The sequence below is a fragment of the Arachis hypogaea genome, chromosome 8 (assembly GCF_003086295.3).
Source record: "Arachis hypogaea cultivar Tifrunner chromosome 8, arahy.Tifrunner.gnm2.J5K5, whole genome shotgun sequence".
Classification (NCBI taxonomy): Eukaryota; Viridiplantae; Streptophyta; class Magnoliopsida; order Fabales; family Fabaceae; genus Arachis; species Arachis hypogaea.
This window is the reverse complement of record NC_092043.1, coordinates 25,209,016-25,234,972: the sequence shown is the minus strand read 5'-3', so window position 1 is coordinate 25,234,972 and position 25,957 is coordinate 25,209,016. Positions and strand designations below refer to the sequence as shown.

The 25,957-nt window shown below is 34.8% G+C and overlaps 5 protein-coding genes across 14 annotated transcripts; 2 read left to right on the top strand and 3 right to left on the bottom strand.

Moving 5' to 3' along the window:
- Nucleotides 1-695: 695 nt before the first annotated feature.
- LOC112706527 (uncharacterized) lies at nucleotides 696-4,537 on the bottom strand. 2 transcript variants are annotated; one of them, XM_025757873.2, is made up of 6 exons: nucleotides 4,082-4,537; nucleotides 3,905-4,000; nucleotides 3,434-3,667; nucleotides 3,111-3,213; nucleotides 1,797-2,026; nucleotides 696-1,122 (listed from the first exon to the last, which is right to left on the bottom strand). In XM_025757873.2, exons 1-6 carry the CDS (start codon nucleotides 4,369-4,371, stop codon nucleotides 903-905), a joined length of 1,173 nt encoding a protein of 390 aa, XP_025613658.1. In that variant the 5' UTR covers nucleotides 4,372-4,537; the 3' UTR covers nucleotides 696-902. The 2 variants fall into 2 exon arrangements, with proteins under 2 accessions (XP_025613658.1, XP_025613659.1); XM_025757874.3 differs by having other exon boundaries at nucleotides 3,905-3,979; nucleotides 4,082-4,524.
- Nucleotides 4,538-9,504: 4,967 nt separating this feature from the next.
- On the bottom strand, nucleotides 9,505-10,892 carry LOC112706531 (uncharacterized). Of its 2 annotated transcripts, none has more exons than XM_025757882.2 (2): nucleotides 10,384-10,892; nucleotides 9,505-10,243 (listed from the first exon to the last, which is right to left on the bottom strand). In XM_025757882.2, exons 1-2 carry the CDS (start codon nucleotides 10,802-10,804, stop codon nucleotides 9,714-9,716), a joined length of 951 nt encoding a protein of 316 aa, XP_025613667.1. In that variant the 5' UTR covers nucleotides 10,805-10,892; the 3' UTR covers nucleotides 9,505-9,713. The 2 variants fall into 2 exon arrangements, with proteins under 2 accessions (XP_025613667.1, XP_025613668.1); XM_025757883.2 differs by having other exon boundaries at nucleotides 9,505-10,204; nucleotides 10,384-10,880.
- A 53-nt stretch (nucleotides 10,893-10,945) lies between these two features.
- Nucleotides 10,946-13,629, top strand: LOC112706530 (glyoxylate/succinic semialdehyde reductase 2, chloroplastic). The gene is made up of 10 exons (XM_025757881.3): nucleotides 10,946-11,326; nucleotides 11,424-11,499; nucleotides 11,585-11,640; nucleotides 11,814-11,898; nucleotides 12,008-12,068; nucleotides 12,153-12,205; nucleotides 12,314-12,384; nucleotides 12,474-12,546; nucleotides 13,021-13,125; nucleotides 13,202-13,629. The coding sequence occupies exons 1-10, from the start codon at nucleotides 11,016-11,018 to the stop codon at nucleotides 13,361-13,363; spliced, it is 1,053 nt and encodes a 350-aa protein (XP_025613666.1). The 5' UTR covers nucleotides 10,946-11,015; the 3' UTR covers nucleotides 13,364-13,629.
- Nucleotides 13,630-13,690: 61 nt separating this feature from the next.
- On the top strand, nucleotides 13,691-17,182 carry LOC112706529 (nucleosome assembly protein 1;4). 8 transcript variants are annotated; one of them, XM_025757875.3, is made up of 11 exons: nucleotides 13,691-14,289; nucleotides 14,580-14,623; nucleotides 14,882-14,977; nucleotides 15,219-15,311; nucleotides 15,437-15,503; nucleotides 15,577-15,656; nucleotides 15,749-15,933; nucleotides 16,044-16,230; nucleotides 16,344-16,387; nucleotides 16,609-16,771; nucleotides 16,892-17,182. In XM_025757875.3, the coding sequence occupies exons 1-11, from the start codon at nucleotides 14,250-14,252 to the stop codon at nucleotides 16,994-16,996; spliced, it is 1,104 nt and encodes a 367-aa protein (XP_025613660.1). In that variant the 5' UTR covers nucleotides 13,691-14,249; the 3' UTR covers nucleotides 16,997-17,182. The 8 variants fall into 8 exon arrangements, with proteins under 8 accessions (XP_025613660.1, XP_025613665.1, XP_072056985.1 ...); XM_025757880.3 differs by having other exon boundaries at nucleotides 14,067-14,289; nucleotides 16,933-17,182; XM_072200884.1 differs by having other exon boundaries at nucleotides 14,071-14,289; nucleotides 15,595-15,656; nucleotides 16,933-17,182.
- A 701-nt stretch (nucleotides 17,183-17,883) lies between these two features.
- On the bottom strand, nucleotides 17,884-20,886 carry LOC112706524 (beta-fructofuranosidase, cell wall isozyme). The gene is made up of 6 exons (XM_072200881.1): nucleotides 20,516-20,886; nucleotides 19,390-20,246; nucleotides 19,103-19,261; nucleotides 18,602-18,837; nucleotides 18,397-18,487; nucleotides 17,884-18,201 (listed from the first exon to the last, which is right to left on the bottom strand). Exons 2-6 carry the CDS (start codon nucleotides 20,239-20,241, stop codon nucleotides 18,016-18,018), a joined length of 1,524 nt encoding a protein of 507 aa, XP_072056982.1. The 5' UTR covers nucleotides 20,242-20,246; nucleotides 20,516-20,886; the 3' UTR covers nucleotides 17,884-18,015.
- Nucleotides 20,887-25,957: the final 5,071 nt, after the last annotated feature.

Here is a 25,957-nt window from a genome sequence, read left to right as displayed (position 1 = left end):
GATTAAATCTTTTGGCTTTGACGACTTTTTTGTATCAACTAACCCTTTTTATATGTTAGAAAATCTTAGCTTTTTACTTAATCCAAAAGAAAGTTCAATTACTACAAAATTGTGACTAATAACTGAATCTTGGATTTTCTGTTTGGAACACATTATACAGATGCTCTTTGGACATTCAAGAATGAAAACTGATTATTCTATTAATTTTGCATATAACATTGTAATAATTCATCCATTATTATTGGATAACATACTAAATCTCATTAAAATTCAGTTCAATGATAAATATTAAATAGATCAACTCAGTTATCTTATATAAAATAAATACACCAAACATTACTCTTCAAAATTGGACATCCAACAAATTACAAAAAGAAAATTAAAAAGAGATACTAGATTGGAATAACAAAGAGAAATGCTAGAATATGTTTCTTTCTCTCTTAATATGTCTTCAAGATTTCTATTCTAAATATGCAAATAACATGTTCTGATAAGAGTTATAAGAGATGAGAATTTACCAAATTATGATTTGAAGCTTTTCTAACAAAGAAAACCAAACATTCCATAAATGGCTGATTCGCTAAATATGATTTATATGTATGAAATATGAATCCTAGTTTCGGCTCAAACCTCACATAAAAACAAACGATAGTGAAAACAAAAAAGAAAGAAAAGAGACGGCCTTGTCAGCTTCGGAGCGAAAAAAATACATGCATAATGCATTTAAAGAATGAATCTAATTTTAGTTCCAACTAACCTCAAAATTTACAACATGAACTAAGAAGGCTCACATTTCCCCTTAGTCCCTTAGCATTTTTTCCCAAAGATTTGGGATCATGCAAGTGTTTCTACTTGATGTGGATTACAAAGAAATTGTAGTGTACTATGTATGAATGTAGGTGTCAGCATGGTTCATCCGCTGTGTAGACAGGTATTTGCCAAACTTTTGTGTTCTTTTTGGGATCATCGGTGAGGCTAAGATCCATGTCATCTTCTTTGAATGTTCTGATGAACGTTTTTGCACCCATCATGATAAGCCTCTCCACCATGAATAACTCGTAATTGTTCTCAATCAAGGGATCCAGGAGATGACTGTAGTTTGAAGAATATGCCATTTTGTACCTGCAAATTTGGATTTGAATCATCATGAACATCAATAGAACTTAATCTCAGCTGAAAGCTACATGGCGGTACAAAACCTTTAACAAGTCATTGTTCCATGAATTATATGATCAACGTGGTAAAATATAAGAACCAACCGCAACAGAGTTGTGTTATATGTTCTTATAGGTCATGGGGTAGACTCACACTTCATCCATTGCATAGGGTGTGGACTTAAGTGGTGTCCAAACTGCATATGAACACAACATTTTCACCGCAGTAGGTGAACCAATAGAAAGCAGATACAGGATATGATATAGCCCAACTTAAGAGAAAGTAGTCTCATGTCTTGATGAATGCACACAAAGAAACACACACACAAACACAGGCATGCATGCAGATGAAGTCTTCAGTTCACAGCCATGGAGACTAGTATGATACAGCTATTGCACCATTTGATAACCCCACGTTACTGGAACTGAATAAATGACACACATAAGTCCAGTATGTAATGCACATCCTTTGATGGTTCCTTGAGTGACAAGTATTTAATATTTATAACATCAGAAAATTGAAAAGATCAACTTCAACCGATGATGAACATAAATATTCTAGCCGCCATATAGATTCCTATACTATACTACCTTTAAAAGTTTCAATTTCCTAGGAACCCAGGTGCACAATAGAACAGTTACCTGACAGCAAGCGGTGAAAAAAATCCAGGAGACCTTTCATTTGAAGCAATAAATAAGGTTCTTCCAGGAGGGACCCACTTTGCGATTCTGCAGAGTATAAACTCCGCTCGCGTATCCCTATCAAGGTGAGGATGCAGGCTCCTTGCTACTCCAAATCTGTCCTTCCTGGTTTTTATTTTATCCCCACGACGAACATGTATGGCATCATATTCACCAAGTTGTGCTTTGATCTGTGACCAGTAAGCAGGTCAGAAATTGAACAGTGTAACTTGGACATAGTTTTTTGAATGTAAGGCTATAGTGTGAACTCAGCCAGCATGTTATAACTATAATCACAAAATTCTCAAATTTGCAGAATAGCACTCGTATATGAGCTGCATAATTAAATTTCATCAATCAAGCCATGAATCAAAATCTTAGATAAGTGCCTGAATCATAAGTCCTGACAATCACTGCAAACATACATAGATCACAGTATAATTAATCTACAAGGAAAACTCTAACCAGGAACCTGTAAAGTAAAATATAATGTCTATGTGGAAGATTGGGAAAGAAGATGATGTCTCCAAGAGGACCTTGGCACATATTTCTGTATATCAAAAGGGCATGTCTGTACTAGGTATAATTTTATTTTCCTCGGAAAGAAGCAAAGGAAACAGGAAATTGCTCTACCTTCACTGAAATTTTATGAATCAGGAAATCAGAACATCAGTCTACCCATAATCTCTACCCTCTCTAATTTGTAGTTCATCCCAAACAGCTCCTTTGTTTATGCTCTCCTAATGGCTGTTTCAAAGTATTCACTACTACCTTTATGGGAAGACTCTGGGTATCAATGTTGCCTTCTTGCTTAGTACCTTTTCCTAGCCTTTCTTTTCATTTCTGCTTCAGAGGATATCTTACCTCTCCCCACGTCCCACTTCATTTCTTTCCACTCGATGAAATTTCTTTTGGATAAAAAATCAACGTAAGGAAAATCTGCTGCGAAATCCTTGAGTAGCACATAAATGAAATATTCAAGCATGGATACATAGAAGAATCTAGACAATAACATCCAACCCTTTGCTTCATTGAAAATTTTCACAAACAAACCAACAGTTCTCACTCACTCACCCTAAATCCTAAACCCTCACCTATAATCTCTCCATAGAACACTGTAGGCACACTCTAAAGTATATTATAAAGCACTACCATTACAGTAATGTATTATTCAAGCAATAAACATCTTATAAAATATAATAAATCAATATATCTAGCACGAGAAGTTTACCAAACTTAAAGAGAAGCTTTAAAAAGATTGTGTGTCAGGTGGACCTTTTCTGCTGCATCTCTTAGTTTACGTGCTGCCATTGATGGCAGAAACGAGTATGGCAACATTATAGCACTACGGTTGTTTCGATCCTTGCATTCCATAAACCTGAAACACATCTCAAGAAAATTGGAAATTTTCAGAAGAATAATGACTAGATAGAAGTAATAATCATGTTCACATATAACTGCCAAATATTAGGAGGAATCCTGTATGTCTATGGTCTAATAACATAAATCTCGAGCCATGATTTTACAATCAATAATCAAACTTTCATGAAATTCTATATTAAACATACGTCATAAGCAAACAAGGTTGGCTGACCTACCAAGAAAGAGGGCTAGCGGTTCTGTTGATAAGCAACAGACCTGAATAGTGAGTATCCTGTTTAAGCTCGACACGGCTAACACCCTGCACATGTGCAACTCCCCTGGCTCCCAGCTTCATGCTCGTTTCCAGAACATGATACCACTCTTTTGAATTGTCCAAAATCACGGGAATAGTCTCGGACATCCTGTCCACATCATACAAAGAGTCCATGGCGCAAGAACTACCTGCCCACCTATTGCCACAAAAACAAAATTGCAGACGTAAATTTGCATTTACAAACAGTTTCTATAACTGAATCATGATAGCAAGAGCAGCTGCATCAGCTCCAACTTCCCATAGCAATCACAATACAACAAGAAAGCACAATTTAAAACCATGACAAGCAGCAATGTTTGTTCACCTCACAGATCCAGACACATGAATTGAGTAACGAAAAACACATCAACATTGAAGAAAGAAAAGAACTCACATTTCCTCAGAAGTAGCATTAGCAACGGAATGGTGAAGGATCCCTTTCTTGTTGTGTATGGGGTTGATGCACATCCTAGACGGCATAACGAAGGTTCTGCACGTCAATTAAATCCAACACCTCACAATGAAGTTAGGTAGAGGTAAATAGTAAGATTGCAGAAAAGAAAAAGAGTACCTTTGGAGGAAGAGGGCTTCTTCGAGAGCGCAGCGGAGGCTTGATTCCTGATGGCCCAAACCCTCGCAGGAATCGCAGTGTTTTCCGGGGCAATCGATTCTGTCGCCCCAATATAGGTACCTTCGGAGTTGGTGGTGTTGCGGAGAATTGGGGTTTGAAGAAGTGGTGGAGAGGAGAGAGAAGATAAGGAAGATAATGGCAATGGCGGTGACTGTTGCCGCTAGCACCAGGATCGGGGATGTCGCTGATTTCGTCGCTTTCGATTTCGAGAACCCTCTCTGAATTGCCATCTCCACAGAATAAGAGACGTTAACAGCAACTTGTTATAGTTGATCCATGTCATCAACACTTTTGCATCTATCTTGAGCTCATCACAGAATCCTCGTCTTCTCAAAACGTATGTCTATATTTTGAATTTGGATTCTCTCTTGCAAGAAGTTGGTAAAGTAAAACAACAGAGTAAATAGTTAATATATTATCTTAATTTAAGAGTAACTCTTTCATTTATTATTTTACCAACTTTTTCATTTAAATATTTTTTTATCTTTATCTTTACACACATTACATTTTTTGCATTTTTTTTTATCGTACACAAATTTTTGTTAGAGAGTACACAAATTTTCGTAAAAGAAGAAGAATCAATCATTAAAACAGAGAGAGTGTGGCCCATGAGTAATTTTTAAATTTTAACAACTTTGTTAAACTTGATTACTTAGAAGATTTGGACACCTACCATTATTGATTTAACAAATATCAAACATAGGAAATCTTATATAATTTCTTCTATTTTGATGGATAAAATCAAAATACAACAAAAAAAAAACCTAAAAACTTGTGCAAATATGCAAAGAAAAATAAAATATATATATATAAGGACAATTTACACATATAAAATGATTGAAAAAAACGTTTACGCAAATACAGTATTAACAATTTTCAGACGCAAATGCAATAAACGCAACTATATATAATCTGCTACACCCTGCAGCGGAACTTAATTGCACATAATTCGCTACAAGGTATCGCGGATTACGTTGAGGGCAGGGTTACTCATAAATTGCTACACCCTGTAGCGATTTATGACCAAATGGCTTTTATGCATAATCCGCTACACCTTGTAGCGGATTATGAGTATAGTGGTGTTTATATGTTAGGGTTAAAAACCCATGATGCCAAATGCACGAATTGATACAAAATATAATCATCATTCGCATTAACTCGTACAAAAATAATACAGGTATAACTACATAACTAATACAGATATAACTGTCACAAGTCGTTAACCCTAACAGAAAATAAATAAGTCATAATTCATGCATGGATAACTGTCGAAAATTAAGAGAATCGGACGCTACTGCTGGTCACCGTCAACATCATGATCGCCTCCGAATGGACCAAGTAGGTGCGAGCCTGTGCCCATCGAGTCGGACGCCTAACCCTAGCCACTCGCCGATCTCCCGGTGGAGCCTCCTGTGTCCCAACTCCAAATGTAGATGGTAGCGTCCCCCCCATCCCGAACCAAGTGTCGTACGGGCTGCCTGCGGGCTCATTCAAGTCGACCGGGAGCTGGGTCTCAGAAACCTGGGTCTCAGGCATATCCGCTGGTTGTGACCTATACTCCGTAGGGTCTGAGGGCCGTCTGGAATCGGGCTCTAGTACTGATTAACGTCGTCACCCCGTATGAACTCACCAAAATCCGCATAGAACTGGGGTCCACACAACTGATCGTCGAAATCCATGGTGAAAGAAGTGGTAGCAAGATCGGCTAACAGCTGTGTGCTACACCCAGGTAGTACCTGAGAGCTAGATACGTGAATAAAAAGTGTACCACCCATACTAGCCTCCGCGGTGCCAGCAGCATGAGTGTCTGTAGGGTGCTGACGGGACGATCCTGCCTCGTCATTGTGGTGGACGGGAGGTGCTCCTCCACCACGAGCAGCCCGTCGTCTAGCAGAAGATCGATGAAGGCGATGATATGCCTGGCCTCCGTCATCACCACCAATCTGCTCCTCCTGCATCCTGTCGTATAGCCAGCGCCAGTCGCGATCAGTGGCACGTGTACCGATGCGTCGTCTCCGCTCCAAACGTCTGTTATCCGGCATATCGGACGCTAGAACTCTAGTCGGTGCCTGCGACGACCCTCTAAGTATAGCATCGTCCGGAACTTGGGTCGGCCTGGGGTCGGCAAAAGCAACTCCTGGTGACAGAATCCTATGTGCAACACGGTGCCACCAGTCCAGGTACTCAGGGGATGGACCAGGATCAGGAACTCTCCGGACACTCAACACAGAACGAAATCGCTCGTCCCAATGCTGATGCCATGTCCTATAGTAAGTGGGGAACCATCTATATCCACCCCTGCCGTTCTACTATGAAGATACTCTATGTTGAACGCTGGCGTAGGCAAATGCTGTATGCCCCCTAGCTATAAGAAGACCATGTCAACCTGATGCCACTCAATAATTGCAAAGTAGATCAGGCTGGTGACAGCCCGCCATAACCGGCTGTGCTCCTCGGTCAATATCTCCGGATGGATGACTGCCAGTACGTCAAGCGAACCATAAAGCTCCCACACAATCTGATAGACAGGAGGCAAGGTCAGCATTATACCAATGTATTTATATAAGTCTGAAAAAAAACAATTAAAATAACAACAAACAAAAACAAAATACTTACATCTCGATGAGTCAGTCGATCCAAAGTCAGACGATACTATATAATCCGCCGTTCCTTCCCATCAGAAGAAGGCAAATATGTGGCCCATCTGAGTAGCAGAAATAGCACATAAGTATGTAATTTCAAATATATAACGTAATGAACTTGAAAGAAAGAATGAATTAAAGTATACCTGGATGCCAATGGAAAAGAGAAGGCATCAAAACCCCGCGGCCTCAGCGTGGGGAACCGCCAAAAGATTCATGACTGTAGCTACTGTAGGGATCCAACCAAGTTGGTGACGTTTCTGTTCGCCACCCTGCACATGCATCGGTACAGCCACGCCAATACAGCGGCGCCCCAGCTATACCTGCCCATATCGTCAAGTCTCGCCACAAAAGGCAACCAGCGAAGGTGGACTCGATTAGCACTATTGTCCATGAACAGCTGTGTCGACAGAAGCATCATAATATACGCGCGTGCATATATGCGCACGGTCTCCTCCGAAGCATCCGCTGGTAACACCCTGAACCGCTCATGAAACCATTTAAAGTGGACTGTGTATAACTTTCTCTTATCCGGCGGCGGAAGCTCATCAAATAACTCCTCGAACCACTCCCATGCCAGTCTGGCCCCCTCGATGTGCATGTGGAAGTCTGTCATGCACCCGGAAACAGCCTGGCCATCCACGGGCAGCCCGAGCTGGTATGCCACGTCCTGGAGCGTGATAGTACACTCTCCGAATGGCATATGAAAAGTGTGGATCTCAAGCCGCCACCTCTCAATAAATGCGCTGACCAGAGGTTCATCCAACCAGAACCAATGCGCGTTCAGCCTAGCCAGGTGGTACAACTCAGCCCTCTCTAAGTAAGGTATGATCCTATCATGTAACGGCATATTCTGTTACCTACGGACGCTATACACACATCGGGTTGGCTGCATTTTCAGAAATAAAGAACACAGGCTTAATTTCTAACAATAACATCACCAACCAAACTATAGCTTGTATTTCTTGTCTTAAGCTACTTGGGTTTTGAAATTACTAATTTACCTCTCTACCTTGACTATTAAATGTTAGATGTCAAAGTTTATATTTCAAATTTTCATTTACAAACCAAAACCTAAACTAAGTCTCTATCTATCTAATTAATGAATTACTTCCTTAATATTGAATAAAATATACATTTATTAAAATAGTGTTTGAAAATACAAACACTTACCTCTGCATCGATGGTTGACTACGTGAGCAACGCCGTCGAGCCAGTACAACCGCCGTTCATCCTCCATTCTTCCAAACTACTTAAATATTTTAAATTTTCTCTCCTTTCTCTCTACTTTCTTTCTCTAACTTTCTTTCCAAAATAACTCAAATGATTTTCGCTACAGCCTCACGCGGTATATATAGACAAATCACTATACTCATAATCTGCTACACCCTGTAGCGGATTATGCATAAAAGCCATTTGGTCATAAACCACTACAGGGTGTAGCGGTTTATGAGTAACCCCGCCCTCAACGTAATCCGCGATACCCTGTAGCGGATTACGTGCAATCAAGTTCCGCCAACAAAGACGGGGGTAATCCGCCAACAAAGATCTTCTTTGTTCTGAATACTCCGGTAACTTCCGTGTCCTCCCTAGGGACAGTCCTCTTCACTTCAACCTGATAAAACAAAAAGGAGTTAGTTTGTCACGAGGGGAAGGAATATGCACTAAATGATTGAAGTTGTTTATTTGAAATGAATAGATTACCACTCTGCCGTCTATGGTATGCTCCTGTGACAAAACTTCATCTGCAACAGCTGAATCAGCAAATTTTACAAAGCCAAAGCCCCGAGGCCTTCCGGACTGTTTATTCATCATTATCACTGAATCTATCACTTCCCCGTAATTGTTGAAGTACTTACAAAATGATTCTGACAAGAAGGAAGAAAAAAGAAAAGAAAAGAAGAATGCAGAATGAGAAAACTGTTCAGGCAAAAGCAATCTTTTATTTGCATCTATGATATAAATATCAAGAATGTAAATACTATACAACTAATCCTAATGCCATTGTAAGAATGTAAGAAAATTGTTCAGCTATTATTTTCGGTAATAGATACCAGTTAGTGCATTCATATAATTATATCAAGTTCTTTGCTATACAAGTGTGATGCATCCACTCTTCACTCTTGCATCTTAAAACCTAATCTCCACAAACATTGAATCACAAAAATTGATGGAAAGAATGAGAATATACCTTCAGAAGTCTCCCAAGAGATGCCTCCAACGAATAGCTTCCTATCAAACAAGAAAAAATGATGATGAAGAGGCCCCAGAAGCAGAACTCAAGAAACAGAAACAGAGTAAAGAAAGAGAATAATATGTTAACAATGCAAACTGGAAGCAAACTAACCCTGAAGACGAAGAATGGCGGCGATTGAAGGAGGGCCCTACGTAATGTTGGTGATTGGCAATTGGGTTGAATTCTTGCTCGCCATTGTATTCGTAGTCGTAGACTCGTAGGTGGCAGCTTCCATGCGTTCAATTAATTGTGTTGTGCACCTTTTAACACTAAAAAGCATGCAACTTGGAATCAATGGAGAATAGTTAGTAGTGAGTGAGAAGTGAGAACCCTAAAACGCCGATGAAACGCTCATGCAACTCTGATTCTGCAGCTAAATTAGCGTTCATGCCTCCTTCTATTTCTGCTCATGCTACTCTCACTCACATAAACGTCGTCGTTGCTAATTATTTATTTTATATTTTCAAGTATTAATAAGTTTATCCTTTTATAAATGTGCTTAAATACTTCATAATAATTATAATGGCTCGAAATACATATATATTCCAATCTTTATCTTGTGTAATTAATTAATGCATGTTCTAGAATCTAGATTCATTCCTAAGCCATTGACCAAAACAGAACTCAATATTATCAAGTGTTTCCTAACTGAACAACATTCCCACATATACCAACATTGATTTAATTCAAAACTTTAATCTTCCTCCTCCTCCTCTTCTTCGAACTCTTCTTCTTCATCATCATCATCATCATCTAACTCCTCCTGCTGATCATTCTCTTCATCATCAACAATGAAGCCTCCTAGAGTCTCATCATCTTCATCATCTTCAAAAGTTTGATTGATCTTAGTATCTCTCTTTCTCTTAGAGCTTGTAGAGCCACTTTTCCTGTCTTTAGATCTTGTGGAGTAGCATGCCCTCTTCTTACCTTTGCTCATGTTAGAAACAAGGTCCTTACCCTCATCATCACTTTCACCACCCCATTCTTCATCATCTTCATTCTCCTCCGGACCCTTCTTTTTCTTCCGCTTTCTCTTCATCCTCTTCCTCTGCTTCCCCTCCTCATCGTCATCATCATCACTGTCATTTCTAGCTTCCTCAAGAAACCACTCCCAATCCTTAACATTGCGGATCTTCCCCTTTGGATAGTCATCAAACTCGTGCCCAATCGCAAGGAAACCAAACTCTGCATTTCCCAAAACCCAAAATGAAGTCTTCAAAATCTCTAAAATGGCAATCACCATGAAATCAAAGAAGATACATAGTAAATAATTATCATCAAAGCTGTTCAACGTTATATCCTTAAACCCTAAACAAACCCTATATACTGACACCCAAAAAGGTTAAAACTTCACATTTTAGTACCTTTAACGGGATCGAATTGCGAAAGGTCAATTTGGTCAATGTCGATGTCAAGCTGAGGCTTTGAACTTGAAACGTTCTGAGCTGGGTTGTTGAAATTGAAATGGAGCCAGAATGGTGTTATGGCGGAGAGGGAAAAGCGGTCACCGAGTTCCAATTGACCCTTTTCGAACTTGCGGAAAACCTTAAGGCCAAGAGCTCCGTGGTGAACCCAAAAAGGGTTCCTTCCGATGACCTCGAATGAAACCCTAGGGTCATCGGAATCGGAGCTGAGCTGGAAGGAGACGTGGCGACGTGAAACGGTGCGATCCTTTGTATGAAAGCCGCCGCCACAGCCTCGTCCAATGACTGTGTTTCGAGCTTCAGTGACTTGTAATGAGAATTTGGAACCATCTTCCCCTTCCATTTCCACTTCCATGGCCATCGATTTTCATTGCTGAAAAGTGAAAACTATTAATTTTAAAGTAGCCTCCTTTATTGTGGGGTCATTTTCTAATTTTCTTTGCTCCCGATATTAATTAAATAAAAGAATTTATAGATATGGTTGGAGCGGCAGGAGGGTGACACGTAAGCATAGTTGGGATGAGGAACGGAGACAAGTTTGAGAGAAAAGTGTAGGGAGTAGGAATGTGGGAATGACTATGAGGTGTTTGATGAATTGCTTCTTCGGTGTTCCAATTAATGCCATGGCAGCAACTCGCACCTCCTCCCTTTGGGGCATCCCTTTCACTCTCAACTTCAATAACAACAACCACTTCTCTTCTAACTCTCGCTCTCTCTCTTACATCTCCAATTCCACCTCTTCTCCCGCTCCTCGCGTTGGGTTCTTGGGCATTGGAATCATGGGTTCCCCCATGGCTCACAACCTCCTCAAAGCTGGGGTTGATCTCACTCTTTGGAATAGGACCAAGTCAAAGTGTGATCCCCTCATCTCCTTGGGAGCTAAGTAACCAACTAACTAACTAACTAACTAACTAACTAACTAATTACAGCTCCGTTCCCCTATCATCGTATTCATTTCATATCAATCATTGTTTCTGCAGATATTTGTCTTCTCCTGAGGAAGTAGCAGCTTCTTGCGACCTCACATTTGCCATGCTTGCTGATCCTCACAGTGCTGTGTGTTTATCTCACTCTACCTAATTTCATCAATGCATATATCTTTCTTCAGAATTCTCACTTATTGTTCATCCCCTCATGTTAGATTGATGTTGCTTGTGGCAACCATGGAGCTGCAAATGGAATGGCTCCAGGAAAAGGGTACTCTATTCATAATAATAGTTGCCAATACAATCCATATCTTTGTTCATCAATGTCTATATGATTATTATTTGAGCGTACAAAGATCACATGCAAATTAAAATTAATGGTGTGTGCTGTATTGTACTTCCTCAATATGATTGCAAGCTTAATAATATCTTAAACATTTTCAGCTATGTGGATGTTTCAACAGTTGATGTTGATACTTCAAAATTGATTAGTGAGCGCATCAAAGCTACTGGAGCATTATTTTTGGAGGTGCATTCACATTTTCCTTTTGTCAAACACCAAGTGTTGTGTAATCAGGATACACATTACTTCATTGCATGTAGTAATACTTGTGAAATCCATTTCTGTGCATCCACAGGCTCCAGTTTCAGGTTCCAAAAAGCCAGCAGAAGATGGACAATTGATATTTCTTACAGCAGGTGAAGGAATTCAGGCTCCATTTCATGGCGGAGTTGGTGGCACTTTCAGATAAAGAAACTGAAGCAATTTATTTGATATTGCAGGTGACAGAAATCTTTATGAAACGGTTGCTCCTCTCTTGGACATCATGGGGAAAGTATGTATAGCCCTTCATTATTTTTTTTTTATAGGAAGAAAATTTCCCTGATCTTTCTGGGGGATGAGAGTCTTATTTCACATATGGTTTCTTCATGCTTCTATGTAGTCGAAATTTTACCTCGGGGATGTTGGAAATGGAGCTGCAATGAAACTCGTTGTCAATATGATCATGGGCAGGTTTTTACAACTTGTCTATTGCTACTTTGCTGCTGATTTTTCTTATATGATTGTTAATGTGTATGTGACACTACCATTTCTTCATATAGTATGATGGCGTCCTTTTCTGAAGGCTTACTTCTCAGCGAGAAAGTTGGGTTGGATCCAAAAGTACTAGTCGAGGTATTTGCCACTAAACGAAATAATTACCATTGTAATTGTACATGGATTTGTTGCTCGTTTCGTCTTGAAGTCTTTGGTTGCTCTGGGCTGCTGCAAATTTCTTTGCTGATATTTCAAAAATGTGATTCATTTGTCTTCCTACATTATTAGCTGCATGTGATTATGTGAATGATGATGATGCTGAAAGAAACCATGGCACCGATAAATCTAATAAATCTAATAAAATGCCTCTAGTTCAATGCCTATGTAGCTATGAAATATAAATTTGATGATGTGACTTTTGTTGAGCTTTCTCTTCTCTGATTCCTAGTAATTCTTGCACGTTATTCCTCTGATGTAAATTTTGAATTGTTTGTTCCTCTTGTGAAAGAAAGATGGTGTTAAGTGTCATGAAACAAATATAAAAATTTAAGCCGATAGGTAAAGGTACATAAATGTTTAGCATAGTGTTAAAAACAAATGGCAATTTTGCAGGTAGTTTCACAGGGTGCCATCAGTGCTCCAATGTACTCAACCAAAGGCCCATCTATGATACAATCGGTTTACCCTACTGCATTCCCTCTAAAGCATCAGCAGAAGGTGCATTAATGAGTATGTTAAATTCCTATTATCTTTCAAGTTTTTAACAGAAACTAATTGTGTTGTAACGGTGCAGGATTTGAGACTTGCACTGGGGTTAGCAGAGTCTGTATCCCAATCTACTCCAATTGCAGCAGCTGCTAATGAGTTATACAAGGTTGCAAAGTCCCATGGCCTTAGTGATGAGGATTTCTCAGCTGTCATTGAAGCTTTGAAATCCAAATTTCAGCAGTCATAAATAAAACCACCCGCACATAAAATTAAATTATAAATATTCCTTCTTTTTATTACACCCAGGTTCCATTTCAACAAGGTTATGGACTAAGGCCTGTTCACTGTGGGACTAGGCATCTCAAGTACATTTATTAATTTAGAGAATACTTCCAAGTTCCAAGGGCTTTCTATCAAACTGTATTTACAACCGGTTTGAGGATTTTTCTTCATGTACCAAGTACCAACTCAGTTAAAATCGTATGAAAAATTCAATATCCTTGTGATGAATAATTTTAATTTAATTTCTTTAAAATTATTATTTTTATTTACAGAATAATATACTAATATTATAATCATGTTATTTGTACACAAAAAATCAATCATTTGTATTAAATATATAAATCATAAAATACGCATTAAAAATAAATAAAATAATACATATATTTATATACAGATATATAGTATGTACATAAATTTTTTACTAGTATTAATAGGCATTTACAGGTCTATTTGTTTACTACTTTATTTATTAATTATGTATAATAATAAGAAATAAAAGATTAGATTCAATTTCTTGAAAGAACAAAAATTATGAATATATAAGGATGAATAATTTTTTTTCTAACTATTAAGCATGAATATTCTAGAAGAATAAAAGACGTCCTGGCATCTTTTTTAATTTCGTAAAGCAAAAGTAAATAAGATATTTATATTATTATTTATTTATTGGAAGGATAGAATTTCATAGAAAGACCCCCCACGGTTAGCGTGGGTGTAACTGACAGCGGCAGTTGATGAGTTCCGCATAGATCCGTGTGCCCCACGTTCTTCAACCTCACGTGTAAAATACTTCTTCTTCTTCTTCTGCGTTTTCATCATTAACCTTTCTCTCCAAACACCCATTCTTCACCATGTCCGATCATGCCGCCGATCTCCCCGCTGCCGCCGCCGGTAATTCTCATCCATTCCCTTTCTATATCTCGCTTTCTCAATTTATCAACCACCGCCTTATCTATCTCCTCACTTCAAAACTATTCTCAACCTTCTCTCTTCTGCTAATAATCCTCTCATTCTGCTTTCTTTCGTTCAATTTTTTGATCACATAACGATAATCAATTTGCAATCGCTGAATTCGCCAACTAGTATGTGGATATCAATTGCATGTTGTTTTCTTGATTTAAAAGCCAGGTCTGAATTTTGATTGAGTGTTTGTGTTTTTTTTTTTTTTTTGGTGTGTGTAGCTCTTAGTGCTGAAGATCGTGCTGATCTTGTCAATGCACTCAAGGTAACTCCATCATTCCTACCATGCTTTTTTTTCCTTCTGTTTTAAATGTTATCCTCGCCGATTAAAAGAACGAAAAGTTGAAATGTGAATGAGAAACTGTTCTCAGTGATGGACTTGTTTGAGAATGTTGAAAGGAATGAAATATTTGATATTTCTATCAGGGTGTGTGATTTACATACATGAATTAGCTTGGTTTTTCGATTGTCCTGTTTTTGATGAGATTGATTCATTGTGCAATATCATCTACCATCTCTGCAGGATAAGCTTCAGCTCTTGGCTGGGAATCATGTTGACGTCCTGGAAACACTGGCACCCAATGTCAGGAAACGTGTTGAGGTTCTCAGAGATCTTCAGGTGAATGATACTGCTGCCTGCCATCTCTAGGCCTCTCTTGGCCACATGTTTTCCTCTGTGTGATAAACTGATAAGAAACTTGGGTCTTATACTTACGAGTTACATCATATCTTGAATTTAATCTAATGAATGTTGTGATCAATTGCTCGAGCTTAGTACTATACTGCTATAAGGCTATAAGTTTCAAGTTTCCATTAGTAAGAGACAGAAATGAGAATCTGGTTTGGTTCTCAACTTGTAGGGCCAACATGATGAGTTGGAGACTAAGTTTATAGAGGAGCGAGCACAGTTAGAAGCTAAATACCAGAAGCTTTACGAACCACTTTACACAAAGGTGCGTATGTCCCTATGTTACTGACTGGTAGTGTATTGTAAATAATCATAATATTGGTCCCTATGTTACTGACTGGTAGTGTATTGTAAATAATCATAATATTGGTCGTCAAATGGTGCTTGCAGAGGTACGAAATTGTCAATGGAGTGGTTGAGGTTGAAGGAATTACAAATGAACCTGTGCCTGCAGAAGGTAGCTTATTTAATTATCTGTACTTATTTACTATCAATCTAGAATCATTCATTCTCTGTTGATATCATTCTAGATCCTCCTTGTAATTCAGAGAAAGGAGTGCCTAACTTCTGGCTTACTGCAATGAAGGCAAATGACATACTGGCTGAGGAGGTAGGGTAATTTATGTATATATTTTATTCTACATTTCAATCTGTTAAAATAATTTCAGAGCAATAATCTACCCTTTCTTTTTCCTGTACTAGATCACTGAACGTGACGAGGGTGCCCTCAAGTATCTTAAAGATATCAAGTGGTGTAAAATTGATAACCCAAAGGGCTTCAAGCTGGAGTTCTATTTTGATTCTAATCCTTATTTCAAAAACTCTTTGCTAACAAAAACATACCACATGATTGAGGATGATGAACCTATATTAGAGAAAGCAATAGGGTGAGTAATATCTATTAATCTGTCACTTTTTATATTCATGTTTTCAGTTGCTTGTGTTCTTATCTTCTCTCTCCTCTGTCTTGCTTTTCTCTCTAAATTCTAAACTATAGAACAAAGATTGAGTGGAATCCTGGAAAGAGCTTGACAGAAAAGATTCTTAAGAAGAAGCCAAAGAAAGGATCAAAGAATGCCAAACCCATCATAAAAACCGAAAAATGTGAAAGCTTCTTCAACTTTTTCAACCCTCCCCAGGTTCCCGAGGACTTGGATGAGGATGATGATATTGATGATGATACTGTATGTCTCTTATCATTATAAAACCATCCATTCAAAAGTTAATAATGTGACTGTTACTAATTTGTGACTGTTACTAATAAAGTAATAATTGGCATTGGTTCTTGCATGGATAGGTCGAGGAGCTCCAAAATTTGTTAGAACATGATTATGACCTGGGGTAAGTCACTTGACAATACTTGTGTGACACTCATATTCCATTAAGTTTTTCCACTAAAACTGTGAAGCAGAAATGATCCCAGAGCTCACCATATGTTAACCTATGATACCAAATGTTGGCCTTTGGAATCTGATGATGATAGATGCCACCAGAGGACCATCTAAGGTGTTGGTTTACTTTTATTTGTATATTAACGTGTTAGTGTTGATATGTATGCACAGTTCTACTATCCGGGACAAAATTATTCCCCATGCTGTGTCATGGTTCACGGGGGAGGCTGCAGAGAGTGATTTTGAGGAAATAGGAGATGAAGATGATGATGATGGGGATGGTGAGGAAGATGAAGATGACGAGGAAGAGGTACAAAGTAAGAGGCGGAGTAAGGTATGGATAATGACACACTCTACAAGCCAGCCCATAATGCTTGTTATGTACATCTGTTATATAATTGTAAAGCATCAAATGAACTGTTTTGCTAACTTAACATTATTTATTCTTACAAAGAACAATGTTCAGATTGGATCTAACATGCAGACTGGTGGCAGGGCTCAACCCGATAGAGGAAACGGCCAGCGGACGGAGCGCCCTCCTGAATGCAATCAGCAGTAGTCCTCACTTGTGTGCAACAGACCTGGATAGATTTAGTGTTAGCATAGCAAATACAGGAGAATTTCTGGGTTACTTCAGTCATAAGTTGCAATTTGAATTTCTTTTAATTTTGGGTCGTTGTATGAATTTTATGTCTTAAATATTTTCTATATGTTGACTCTTGATAAAGATTTGTGTTTTTGTCCATGTCCCATATTCACTTGACTCTGGATCACACATGACACACTGTACAGATCTGCCAACAGTGCTTCGTATCTTAACCAAGTATTCAAATTTAGTAAAATCATTCCTGTATGTATTAAAATTTGGATCATGGTATTCGAATGAGGAATTATGCAATTGGTGAAAGATAATTCAGAATAATGCAACTGGTGGAAATTCAACATAGGATCGCAAGAAAGCAACCACGTGCCTGTTTTTTTTTTTTTTTAAATTAGCAGACATTACGACAAATATTGTGAACTGAAGAAGACTTATTATTATAAAATTCAAGTGTATAAGTGATAAATTAAACAACAGGTTTAGTCGGTAGTTTTGTTTTTGATACGGATTAAAAGGGTTTTGAAAATTCAAAATTCGTTGTTCTTGCTTGTTACCGAAACAATAATATAATAATGTACACATATCGAAGATTTTCCTATAACTTAGCTAGCTAAACGCTATGCTGGCGTGATAAACATGGAATAGTATATGTCATGTTCACTTGCTCTGTTTCTTTTTCATTATGCATTATCCTTTATCATACATTTTCTACGCACCAAAGATGATGAACTTGTTCAAGGAAACGAAAGAGAATGGCACTCATTTTGTTAAATAGCCTTCACCAACATGCATGCTTCTAATTTTACGAAATGGTGGAAAATGTGTCATAATTGAGTTAGCATTCATTGGTACAAAAAATAAACGTATTCCTTACTCATTATTTGATTTCTTGCAAACATATGTAATGGCATTATTATTGTTACAATACAACAATTAACTAATAATCAATACTTGAAGAATGGGTTTTCTACACTTAATTAATTTCCATTGATATTTGCTTTCTTCATGCTCCAAGCACTCAATCTGGTGATCCTAACAGATGAAGTTCCATTATTGAAAGCATACAATTGTGCCTTCTCATTGATCGCCAAGGTGGGATAAACTCTAGATGTGATGCATGCCTTTCCTTCTCCTCCAAAACTCTCCACTACTGAGTGATCAATCTGTCAAATAAACCACACAAATTAACTAATCACACACAATCTTGAAAATAGTTTTATATATTTAGTAAGCCACATGAATATAATAATTCAGATAAGTTAGATAATAATTTAGTCAAATATATTAAATCATTTAGCCATTCTCACCTATTATCTTTACATAAACAAATGACTAACAACCTTGTATTAATTGCTTACCAAAGTTCTTAGTGAGAGGTTCTCGTGAAGAGGGTCCACATCAACAAAAGTCCCAAATGGGGTCATGTCATTCTCTTTATTGAGCGAAGACCTTTCAAAGCATATTATTAATTAGCAAAAATTAGACAACAGAGAGTTCAAATCAAACATGTCAAGTTTGGTGAAAAGTTGAACAGAAAAGGATATCTATATCAAAATAACTAACCTGCTTTGATCACTACACATGAGCACCAAGTTCTTGTTTTGGTATCTAAATATTCTAAAGAACACTGCTGTGCTCTCTTGCAAATCTTTTGAAGCCAAAACTAGCAGACCAAAGGGTCCAATACCACCTTTTACTCCTGCCCCCTTCATACCACACAGAATCTGAGGATCTGCCCAATTCTTCAATACTTCTGCCTTTTGAAACTCCCTCACTTGGAATGAAATTTCAACATCAGCCTGCCATGCATTTTATAATGATTCAATATTAAATGAATTGACAAATTATAAGAACTGCCATATGGTTTTTATGCATTTCCTCTGCCCAGAATATTACTAACTTAAAGATTCACGTACATTTGTCTTCATGTAGCTGATAGAGGATAATCATTACATGATTTGACAAATCTGACTAAATTATTATCTAACGATTCTCAATTATCAATTTCACATGAAAACAAACTTCATATAAGTTTTAACTTACTATAAATAAAATCTTAATTACCTGTACTGCAGTGATTCCATTAACTTGAAGGAGTTCACCACCTTTGAGCAATCTGGTGGGCCAGTTTACAGGGTTCACACGTAGATTTTCAATTTCTTGGACCGGCCATTGAATCAACTGTTTTCCGGATTTATGAAGCCAGATAGATCTTGGAATAGTCTGCAAATTAAATTAAATATAGTAATTAAATGCAACCAAGTTTACCCCACTACTTTGAATATACTATTTTGGTCAAACTCAATTTATGCAAGATATATATAAAGTTTATCATAAGAAATTGCACTTACATGAATTCCAGACCATCCTTTCTTGATATCATCGTTTTGACTTGAGGATTCGTTAACCCAACCAAACAACACCCTTCTGTTCTTCCCATCATCAAAAATAGTTTTTGATGCATAATACTTACCATAATCATATCTCAACACAGGTTGACTATTATCCGGAGTAAAAACATCCTGGGAAGCATCGTAAGTACCAATCAAATAGTAATCATGCTTCTTATCATCCAAACTAACCTTTAACACGTGCCTAACATGATCACCATCCACAGATGTATCAAGACCAACGTTAATTGGGCCATTATTAAGAACAGGAAAGAAATCAGGACACTCCCACATTCCAGTCCCTTGGGCTGAATGTAGGGGCTGTTTAGCTTCAACCCAGTTAACAAAATCTTTACTTTTGTACAAAACTGCCCTTCCCACACTGTTTACTTTGTTTCCAATCAACACCCTCCAATACCCATCTTTTCCTTTCCATGCAGTAGTAGGATCCCTAAATGAGGTTGAATTTATCTTATTAGCAACAGTTGGTGCCATTAGTGGGTTTTTTGGTGACTTGATCCATTCCCTAAGAAATGGGTCAGACAAATTCTTAGGAAAGGCTAAGTTTTGGACTTGGTGGTTGTTTGGGTCAATTCCAGTGTATAAAATGACAGGTTTGCCCCCAGGGAGCATTGTGGCTGATCCTGACCAGCATCCATTGATATCTGACGGCTGAGATGGGAAGATGGCAGCATCAAGTGGGATCCAATTCACAAGATCCTTTGATACAGAGTGGGCCCACACAATGTTGCCCCAAACAGAACCTTTGGGATTGTATTGATAGAATAGATGGTATAGTCCTTTGTATCTCATTGGTCCTGAACAAAAAGCCATGCATATACAAACACATGTTCACCTTATCAATAATCATTGACACATCAAAATCAAATTTGATTTGTAGTAACATAAATGTCAAATCAATATATTATTTACATTAACATGCAGATAAAGAAAATTTTCAAATATTCTAAGAATACATAGCTATAGATCTAACATCAATATTCCTTATGCTTGAAATGTTTCTCATATAAAACCTATGCTCTATTAGCATATAGAACAAATATTTAAAGCTGAGAGCAGAACTAACCATTAGGATCTGGAAGATGTCCATTTCAGCATATCATTTCAAATGACAGAGGAAAAAGCAACAAAAAACAAAGGGTTAGTTAGTGGTATGTATGGAGTACTTGATACAGAAAATGAATTAAGTTTCTGATGAGTTTAATTTATCATTGAAGGAACTAATATAGATATATACCATTGATCCAATTCTTTGGAGGTTGAAAGTGATAAGCAGTTCTGTAAGGTTGATTGGAGGAACTATCAGAAGATTGTTGAGTCTGAAGATTTCTGTAAACATGGTGGCTTGCTATGGCATTACCATAAATGAGAGAGAAAAGTGCCAACAGCAAGATTATTGGAGACAAATTGGCCATGGTGAATGGATAATTGAAATATGTGAAGCTTGTGTTATATGCTATCTCTTTATATAGAGTGTCATGTGTTGCTGCTTATTTTAATTGGAAATTTCCAAATTGGATTATGGAAACAACAACATTAGTCACACTTGTCAAAAGTTAATTATTTTTTGAGAAAGAAAATTCAAAGATTATGTAATCTTAGACTCTTATTAGTTATATATATTATTATAAATCAAATTAATGTGTGTGGAAAGTCAACTATCAACTATTCAAGATTAACAATGAGTTCTACTCTATACACAGCTTTAATTTGGACACTAGTCAATAAAATACGATTATAATATTATATTTTTTTTCTCCCATCCTGATTTAATTTCCATGTGGTGCTGGTGGTTCGAAGCTTGCTCACGTTATTTCAATATTTTATCATATTTTTACTATGTGTGTAATTTATAATTTTGTTCATTTTTATTATACATATTTATATTTATCATTATATAAATGCAATGAAGACGTACGAAACATGCATTTTGTGAATCAGCTTATTAAGGATCAAATTAAAAGTATTATTATTCACATGTGATGACAAACACCTTAAGGATCAAATTAAAATGCAATGACATCAAGGAGGGTTTATCCGATCCCCATATTTCGTTGCATCATATTCATGTGATAACAAACATCTTGTAAATCAGCTTAATTAAGCATCAAATTAAAAGTATTATTATTCACATGAAATTAATATTAGTTAACATGTGAATATACATAATTAATATGACCATTATAAGTCGGTTATGAAAAATTCGGAGTATACATTATAAGTCGACTATTAAAATTAAGAGAAAATTTAGAAAGTCGGTATTTTTATTGAAATCTGATTAGCACTTAATTATAAAAAAATGAATAATTCACACCATTAAAAATATTAATGATAGTAAATTGATGACTATACATTACAAATTGTGCTGCCCTTAACATTCTTCATTAATTATAATAACAAAATCAAAATATTATAATCTTCATATGTTATCACTGTAATTCAATAATAGATCATTTTAGATTACGAACTCCTAATATAAAAAAAAAAAGTTTTCATTTGAGGTAAGTTGAATATCACTTAAAAATAAGTTTATAAAATATATATTGACTTAAAAGTCAAAATGTTTTTTGCAGATATTTTTTCTCTCATTTTTGTTCATATTGAATCAAGGTGTACCTCTCTTGGACAAAAAGCTTGAAGCCGAAATAAAGAAATTCGGAGTAGACATCCAAAGAACGAGTTATACTTCAAATCATGAAGCAAGAACAATAATTAAATATATTAAATTATTTAATAATCGGAAATCGTGTGCGGTTGCCGACCATAGATGAAACAGAGAAGAAAACTGAATTGGACTTATCCTCAAAACGTGGCTCCTTCCTTATGGCCAGCTACCACATTGAATTAAAGGAGTATGAACACATGCATATGCATGCAATTTGAATAATATTACTAATAAGTCAAAGAGTACCTCATAATTATAACATATAATTTGACTTTGTAAAAAATTATATGAATAACCGTATTATATGTCGAATTGTTACTGAATTATTATAACTAACGAATTATAAACTTGACCAGATTTTTTTTTTTCAAAAATTAGGTTTAGCTTTAATTTAAGGTTATAATGATTCGGTTGCAACTATGGCATATGTGTATAGTATTATTTTTATAACTAATCTAGACACCATAACTCAGTTGCACAACAAGTTAAATTCAGCAAAATGGTCGCGACTTTATGTTATTTTTGGGTAATGCTACTGTGCTGATGGAAAAATTTTTCCTCCTCATCTGCTGAAGAGGCGTGGCACTAAAACAAAGATGACACATGTTAGCATTGTTTCTACATTTTTATTGAAAAAAATTAGATGAAACCAAAATTATATTTAACAAAACCAAAATATTCCAACAAAAATTTTAATTATTCAATAGATTTTTATCTAATTTCATAAAAAAATATAAACCAAAAAACAAAAAGAAACAGAGTAAAAATAACATTAGTCATTCATTTTGAATAAATGATTTCTTTAAAGCAGGGACAAATTTAAAAGAGAGCAAACATAATTTTTTTGAACAGAGTTGCTGATTTTAAGTATTTAAAGTTATTATATATTATACAATTTTATTTTTAAAATAGAGTAACTAACTATTTTAGATAAATAATTAAATTATTAAATTTAAAAGTAAGTAATAATTTTTAAATTAAGATAAATATTATTTTTAATCTCTTTTATTAAATATTTTTTTAAAATTTTTAAAATTTAAACTTTTTTCCTCTTTTTAAATATTTTTTCTCTTAATGCTCATACGTATTATCATATAAAAATACTTTAATATTTATAATAACAAAAAAATCTTTATAAGTACATGCATGAAAATAAATTATTTTAAATTTTTTTTTATGATATTAAAATTATAACATATTAAGTAAATTCATTAAAACAATTATATTTTATATATTTTATTCAAGAATATATTTTAAATACATATAAAAAAGTTATTAAAATAATTTATTTATATTATTTTATAGCATATTTGTTTATGATATAAAACATAAAAATATAACTTATTGTTATAATAATACTCAACAAAGTAAACTAATAAAAAATTATAACTTTTTATATTTTATTGAATCTGAAATAATATATATATATATATATATATTATATATATATATATATATATATATTATATATATATATATATATAAATTAAGATAATTGTTTTATATAACAAGTACTTATTAGTATCTTTTAATTAAAAAATATTAATTATGATTATATATATTACTAAATATATAATATTATATTTAACTATATAATATTTTAATTTTTGACATGTTCTCTACTAAATTTTTAGATTTGTCTCTGATTTAAAGGTAAAAATATATCTATTATTATATAAGTTATATATAATATATATATATATAAAATAAAAATATAATTTTAAATAAAAATTTCAGTGAAAAAAAAGAGTTAGATAGCGATATTCTAATTCTTTTTTTTTATTATTATTAATTTAAAAGGATATTATTGTTATTTTAATTTATTATTTTATGGACCAATTCCTATATGATGAATAATATTCACAAAAAATTAAAAACGGTCAAAATTTTTCAAAACTAATAAAGCCTAACAAATAAATTATCACCATTTAAAATAAATTAAACCAATATAATTAGCATTCATAATGTTGACATTTTTTATCCACACTATTTTAACATAAAATTTGTTTACAAATATAGAAAACAAGACTATACGTATCGTCTCTTCTCTAGTGCCACGCTTCTTCAGCACATGCGGAAAAATTTTTCATTCAGCACCGTAGAATCTTCCGTTATTCTTTAGATATACATTAATTTGATAACCATCAATATTTAACGTTTGAATAAAGTTCTATTCTACATCTAAACAGAATATTTAACCAAATTTAATCAAGTTATTATAATAATTTTTTAAATCTTTCTCCATTTTTTTTATTTTCTTCTTTTTTTCTTTCTCTTTCTCCTCTTTCTCATCTTTTTTCTTCTAAATTTATCTTCCCTTCTTCTTCTCTTTCTTCTTTTTTTCTCTTCCTCTTTTTTTTCTTCTTTTTCGAAATTCACACACAAATTCTTCTTCAATATTACGTCTTTTTTTTTCTTTTTGTTATCGTCATCACCAATAATACCAACATTTTACGAACATCTTTATTAGTTTTGATTTTTTTACTGTCATCATTAAATAATTTCGGTTTATTTCTTAATTTATTTCGGTTCATTTGTGTGTTAATTGAGATTCACTTGATACTGCTGATAAGTATTAACCAAATTTTTTATTCCTTAAGTAATTTCGGTTTATTTCTTAGTTTAATTAAGATTCATTTAGATCCAGAAATGAATTCGATATGTTTTTTTTTTAATAATTGAGTTTTTTTTAGCTAAAAAGAATGAAATTATTTATTATTACTTTATTCAATTCCATTTAATGGACAAATTATTCATCGACAATACACCTGGATGACAAATGAATCGAAAATATTATTAAAACGAAATCATTGTATAATACCAAATGAATCGAACATTTGTCCATTATATAAATTCGAATTTAGAAACATCTGCGTTTAGAATGAACAGAAAATAATATTAAAGCAAAACTATTGTATAATACCAAATGAACCGAATATTTGTCCATTATATAAATTCTAGAAAAACATGTGCCTAGAATGAACCGAAAATAATATCAAAGCGAAACCACTGTAATACTAAATGAACCGAACATTTTCCTTATATAAATTCAAATTCAATTCCAAATATTGATTTTTGTTAGCAAAATATTAGTGTTATTGGTGATTACAATAACAAAAGAGAAGAAGAAAAAGAGAAAAAAAAAATCTACCTACACAAAGAAAAAATTGTGTTATTGAAACGTGCGTGTGATATACCCTAAATGATAAAAGTGATTTTTGTTAGATTGAACTAATTTGGTTACAATTAGATGTGTAACTAGACGGTTAATATTTTCATTTATAATTTAATAACTGAAAATTCTAAATAAACAACAAAGTGCATATATGAAAAAAAATGCTTATATTTTTTTTATCAAAATATATTTCATCACATACAAACTTTATTAGTCTACTTTAAATGTTAAAATATTTTCTGTAAGTATTCACTCATAATACTTTTAAAGATATGAAATATGAACGAATTTACATTATATATTATAGACACAAGTATTTTTATTAAAATTAAAAATTTATTGAATAGTATATAAATATAATATTTATTTATTTTTATTGATTATTAAATTTGATTAATTTATATTAAATTATTATAAAATTTTATATATATTTTGTCACCACCGATCCTTCACGAATAATTCAAAGTATATCTCTTCCAAAAAAACTGCTACCATAGACAGCTTGCCAAGTGCCAACATCATCAGACTAGACCTCAGCAACCTATTTCATCTCAAGAACCGTGTTTTGTTCTACATACGTACAAATTAAAAAAAAAAAGAGGTTTCAGCAAAATTATGATGCACTTTTCAGCAACAACATTTAATTTTAGTCATTGACTGATGAAGAA

Bases quoted from the DNA above. Each gene is read 5' to 3' on its own strand.
- LOC112706531 (XM_025757882.2), bottom strand. From the start codon at position 10,804: ATGGCCATGGAAGTGGAAATGGAAGGGGAAGATGGTTCCAAATTCTCA. The intron at 10,244-10,383 runs GTACTAAAATGT...TTGCCATTTTAG, and splicing joins GCAATTCGATCCCGTTAAAG to AGATTTTGAAGACTTCATTT.
- LOC112706529 (XM_025757875.3), top strand. From the start codon at position 14,250: ATGTCCGATCATGCCGCCGATCTCCCCGCTGCCGCCGCCG. The intron at 14,290-14,579 runs GTAATTCTCATC...TGGTGTGTGTAG, and splicing joins TCTCCCCGCTGCCGCCGCCG to CTCTTAGTGCTGAAGATCGT. The intron at 15,934-16,043 runs GTGAGTAATATC...TCTAAACTATAG, and splicing joins ATATTAGAGAAAGCAATAGG to AACAAAGATTGAGTGGAATC.
- LOC112706527 (XM_025757873.2), bottom strand. From the start codon at position 4,371: ATGGCAATTCAGAGAGGGTTCTCGAAATCGAAAGCGACGAAATCAGCG. The intron at 3,668-3,904 runs GTGAGTTCTTTT...TTGTGGCAATAG, and splicing joins AATGCTACTTCTGAGGAAAT to GTGGGCAGGTAGTTCTTGCG. The intron at 2,027-3,110 runs GTCCACCTGACA...TACTGGTCACAG, and splicing joins TAAGAGATGCAGCAGAAAAG to ATCAAAGCACAACTTGGTGA.
- LOC112706530 (XM_025757881.3), top strand. From the start codon at position 11,016: ATGACTATGAGGTGTTTGATGAATTGCTTCTTCGGTGTTCCAATTAAT. The intron at 11,641-11,813 runs GTACTCTATTCA...AAACATTTTCAG, and splicing joins GGAATGGCTCCAGGAAAAGG to CTATGTGGATGTTTCAACAG. The intron at 12,206-12,313 runs GTATGTATAGCC...GCTTCTATGTAG, and splicing joins TCTTGGACATCATGGGGAAA to TCGAAATTTTACCTCGGGGA.
- LOC112706524 (XM_072200881.1), bottom strand. From the start codon at position 20,241: ATGAGATACAAAGGACTATACCATCTATTCTATCAATACAATCCCAAA. The intron at 19,262-19,389 runs GTAAGTGCAATT...TTTAATTTGCAG, and splicing joins AAGGATGGTCTGGAATTCAT to ACTATTCCAAGATCTATCTG. The intron at 18,202-18,396 runs GTAAGCAATTAA...TTTATTTGACAG, and splicing joins ACCTCTCACTAAGAACTTTG to ATTGATCACTCAGTAGTGGA.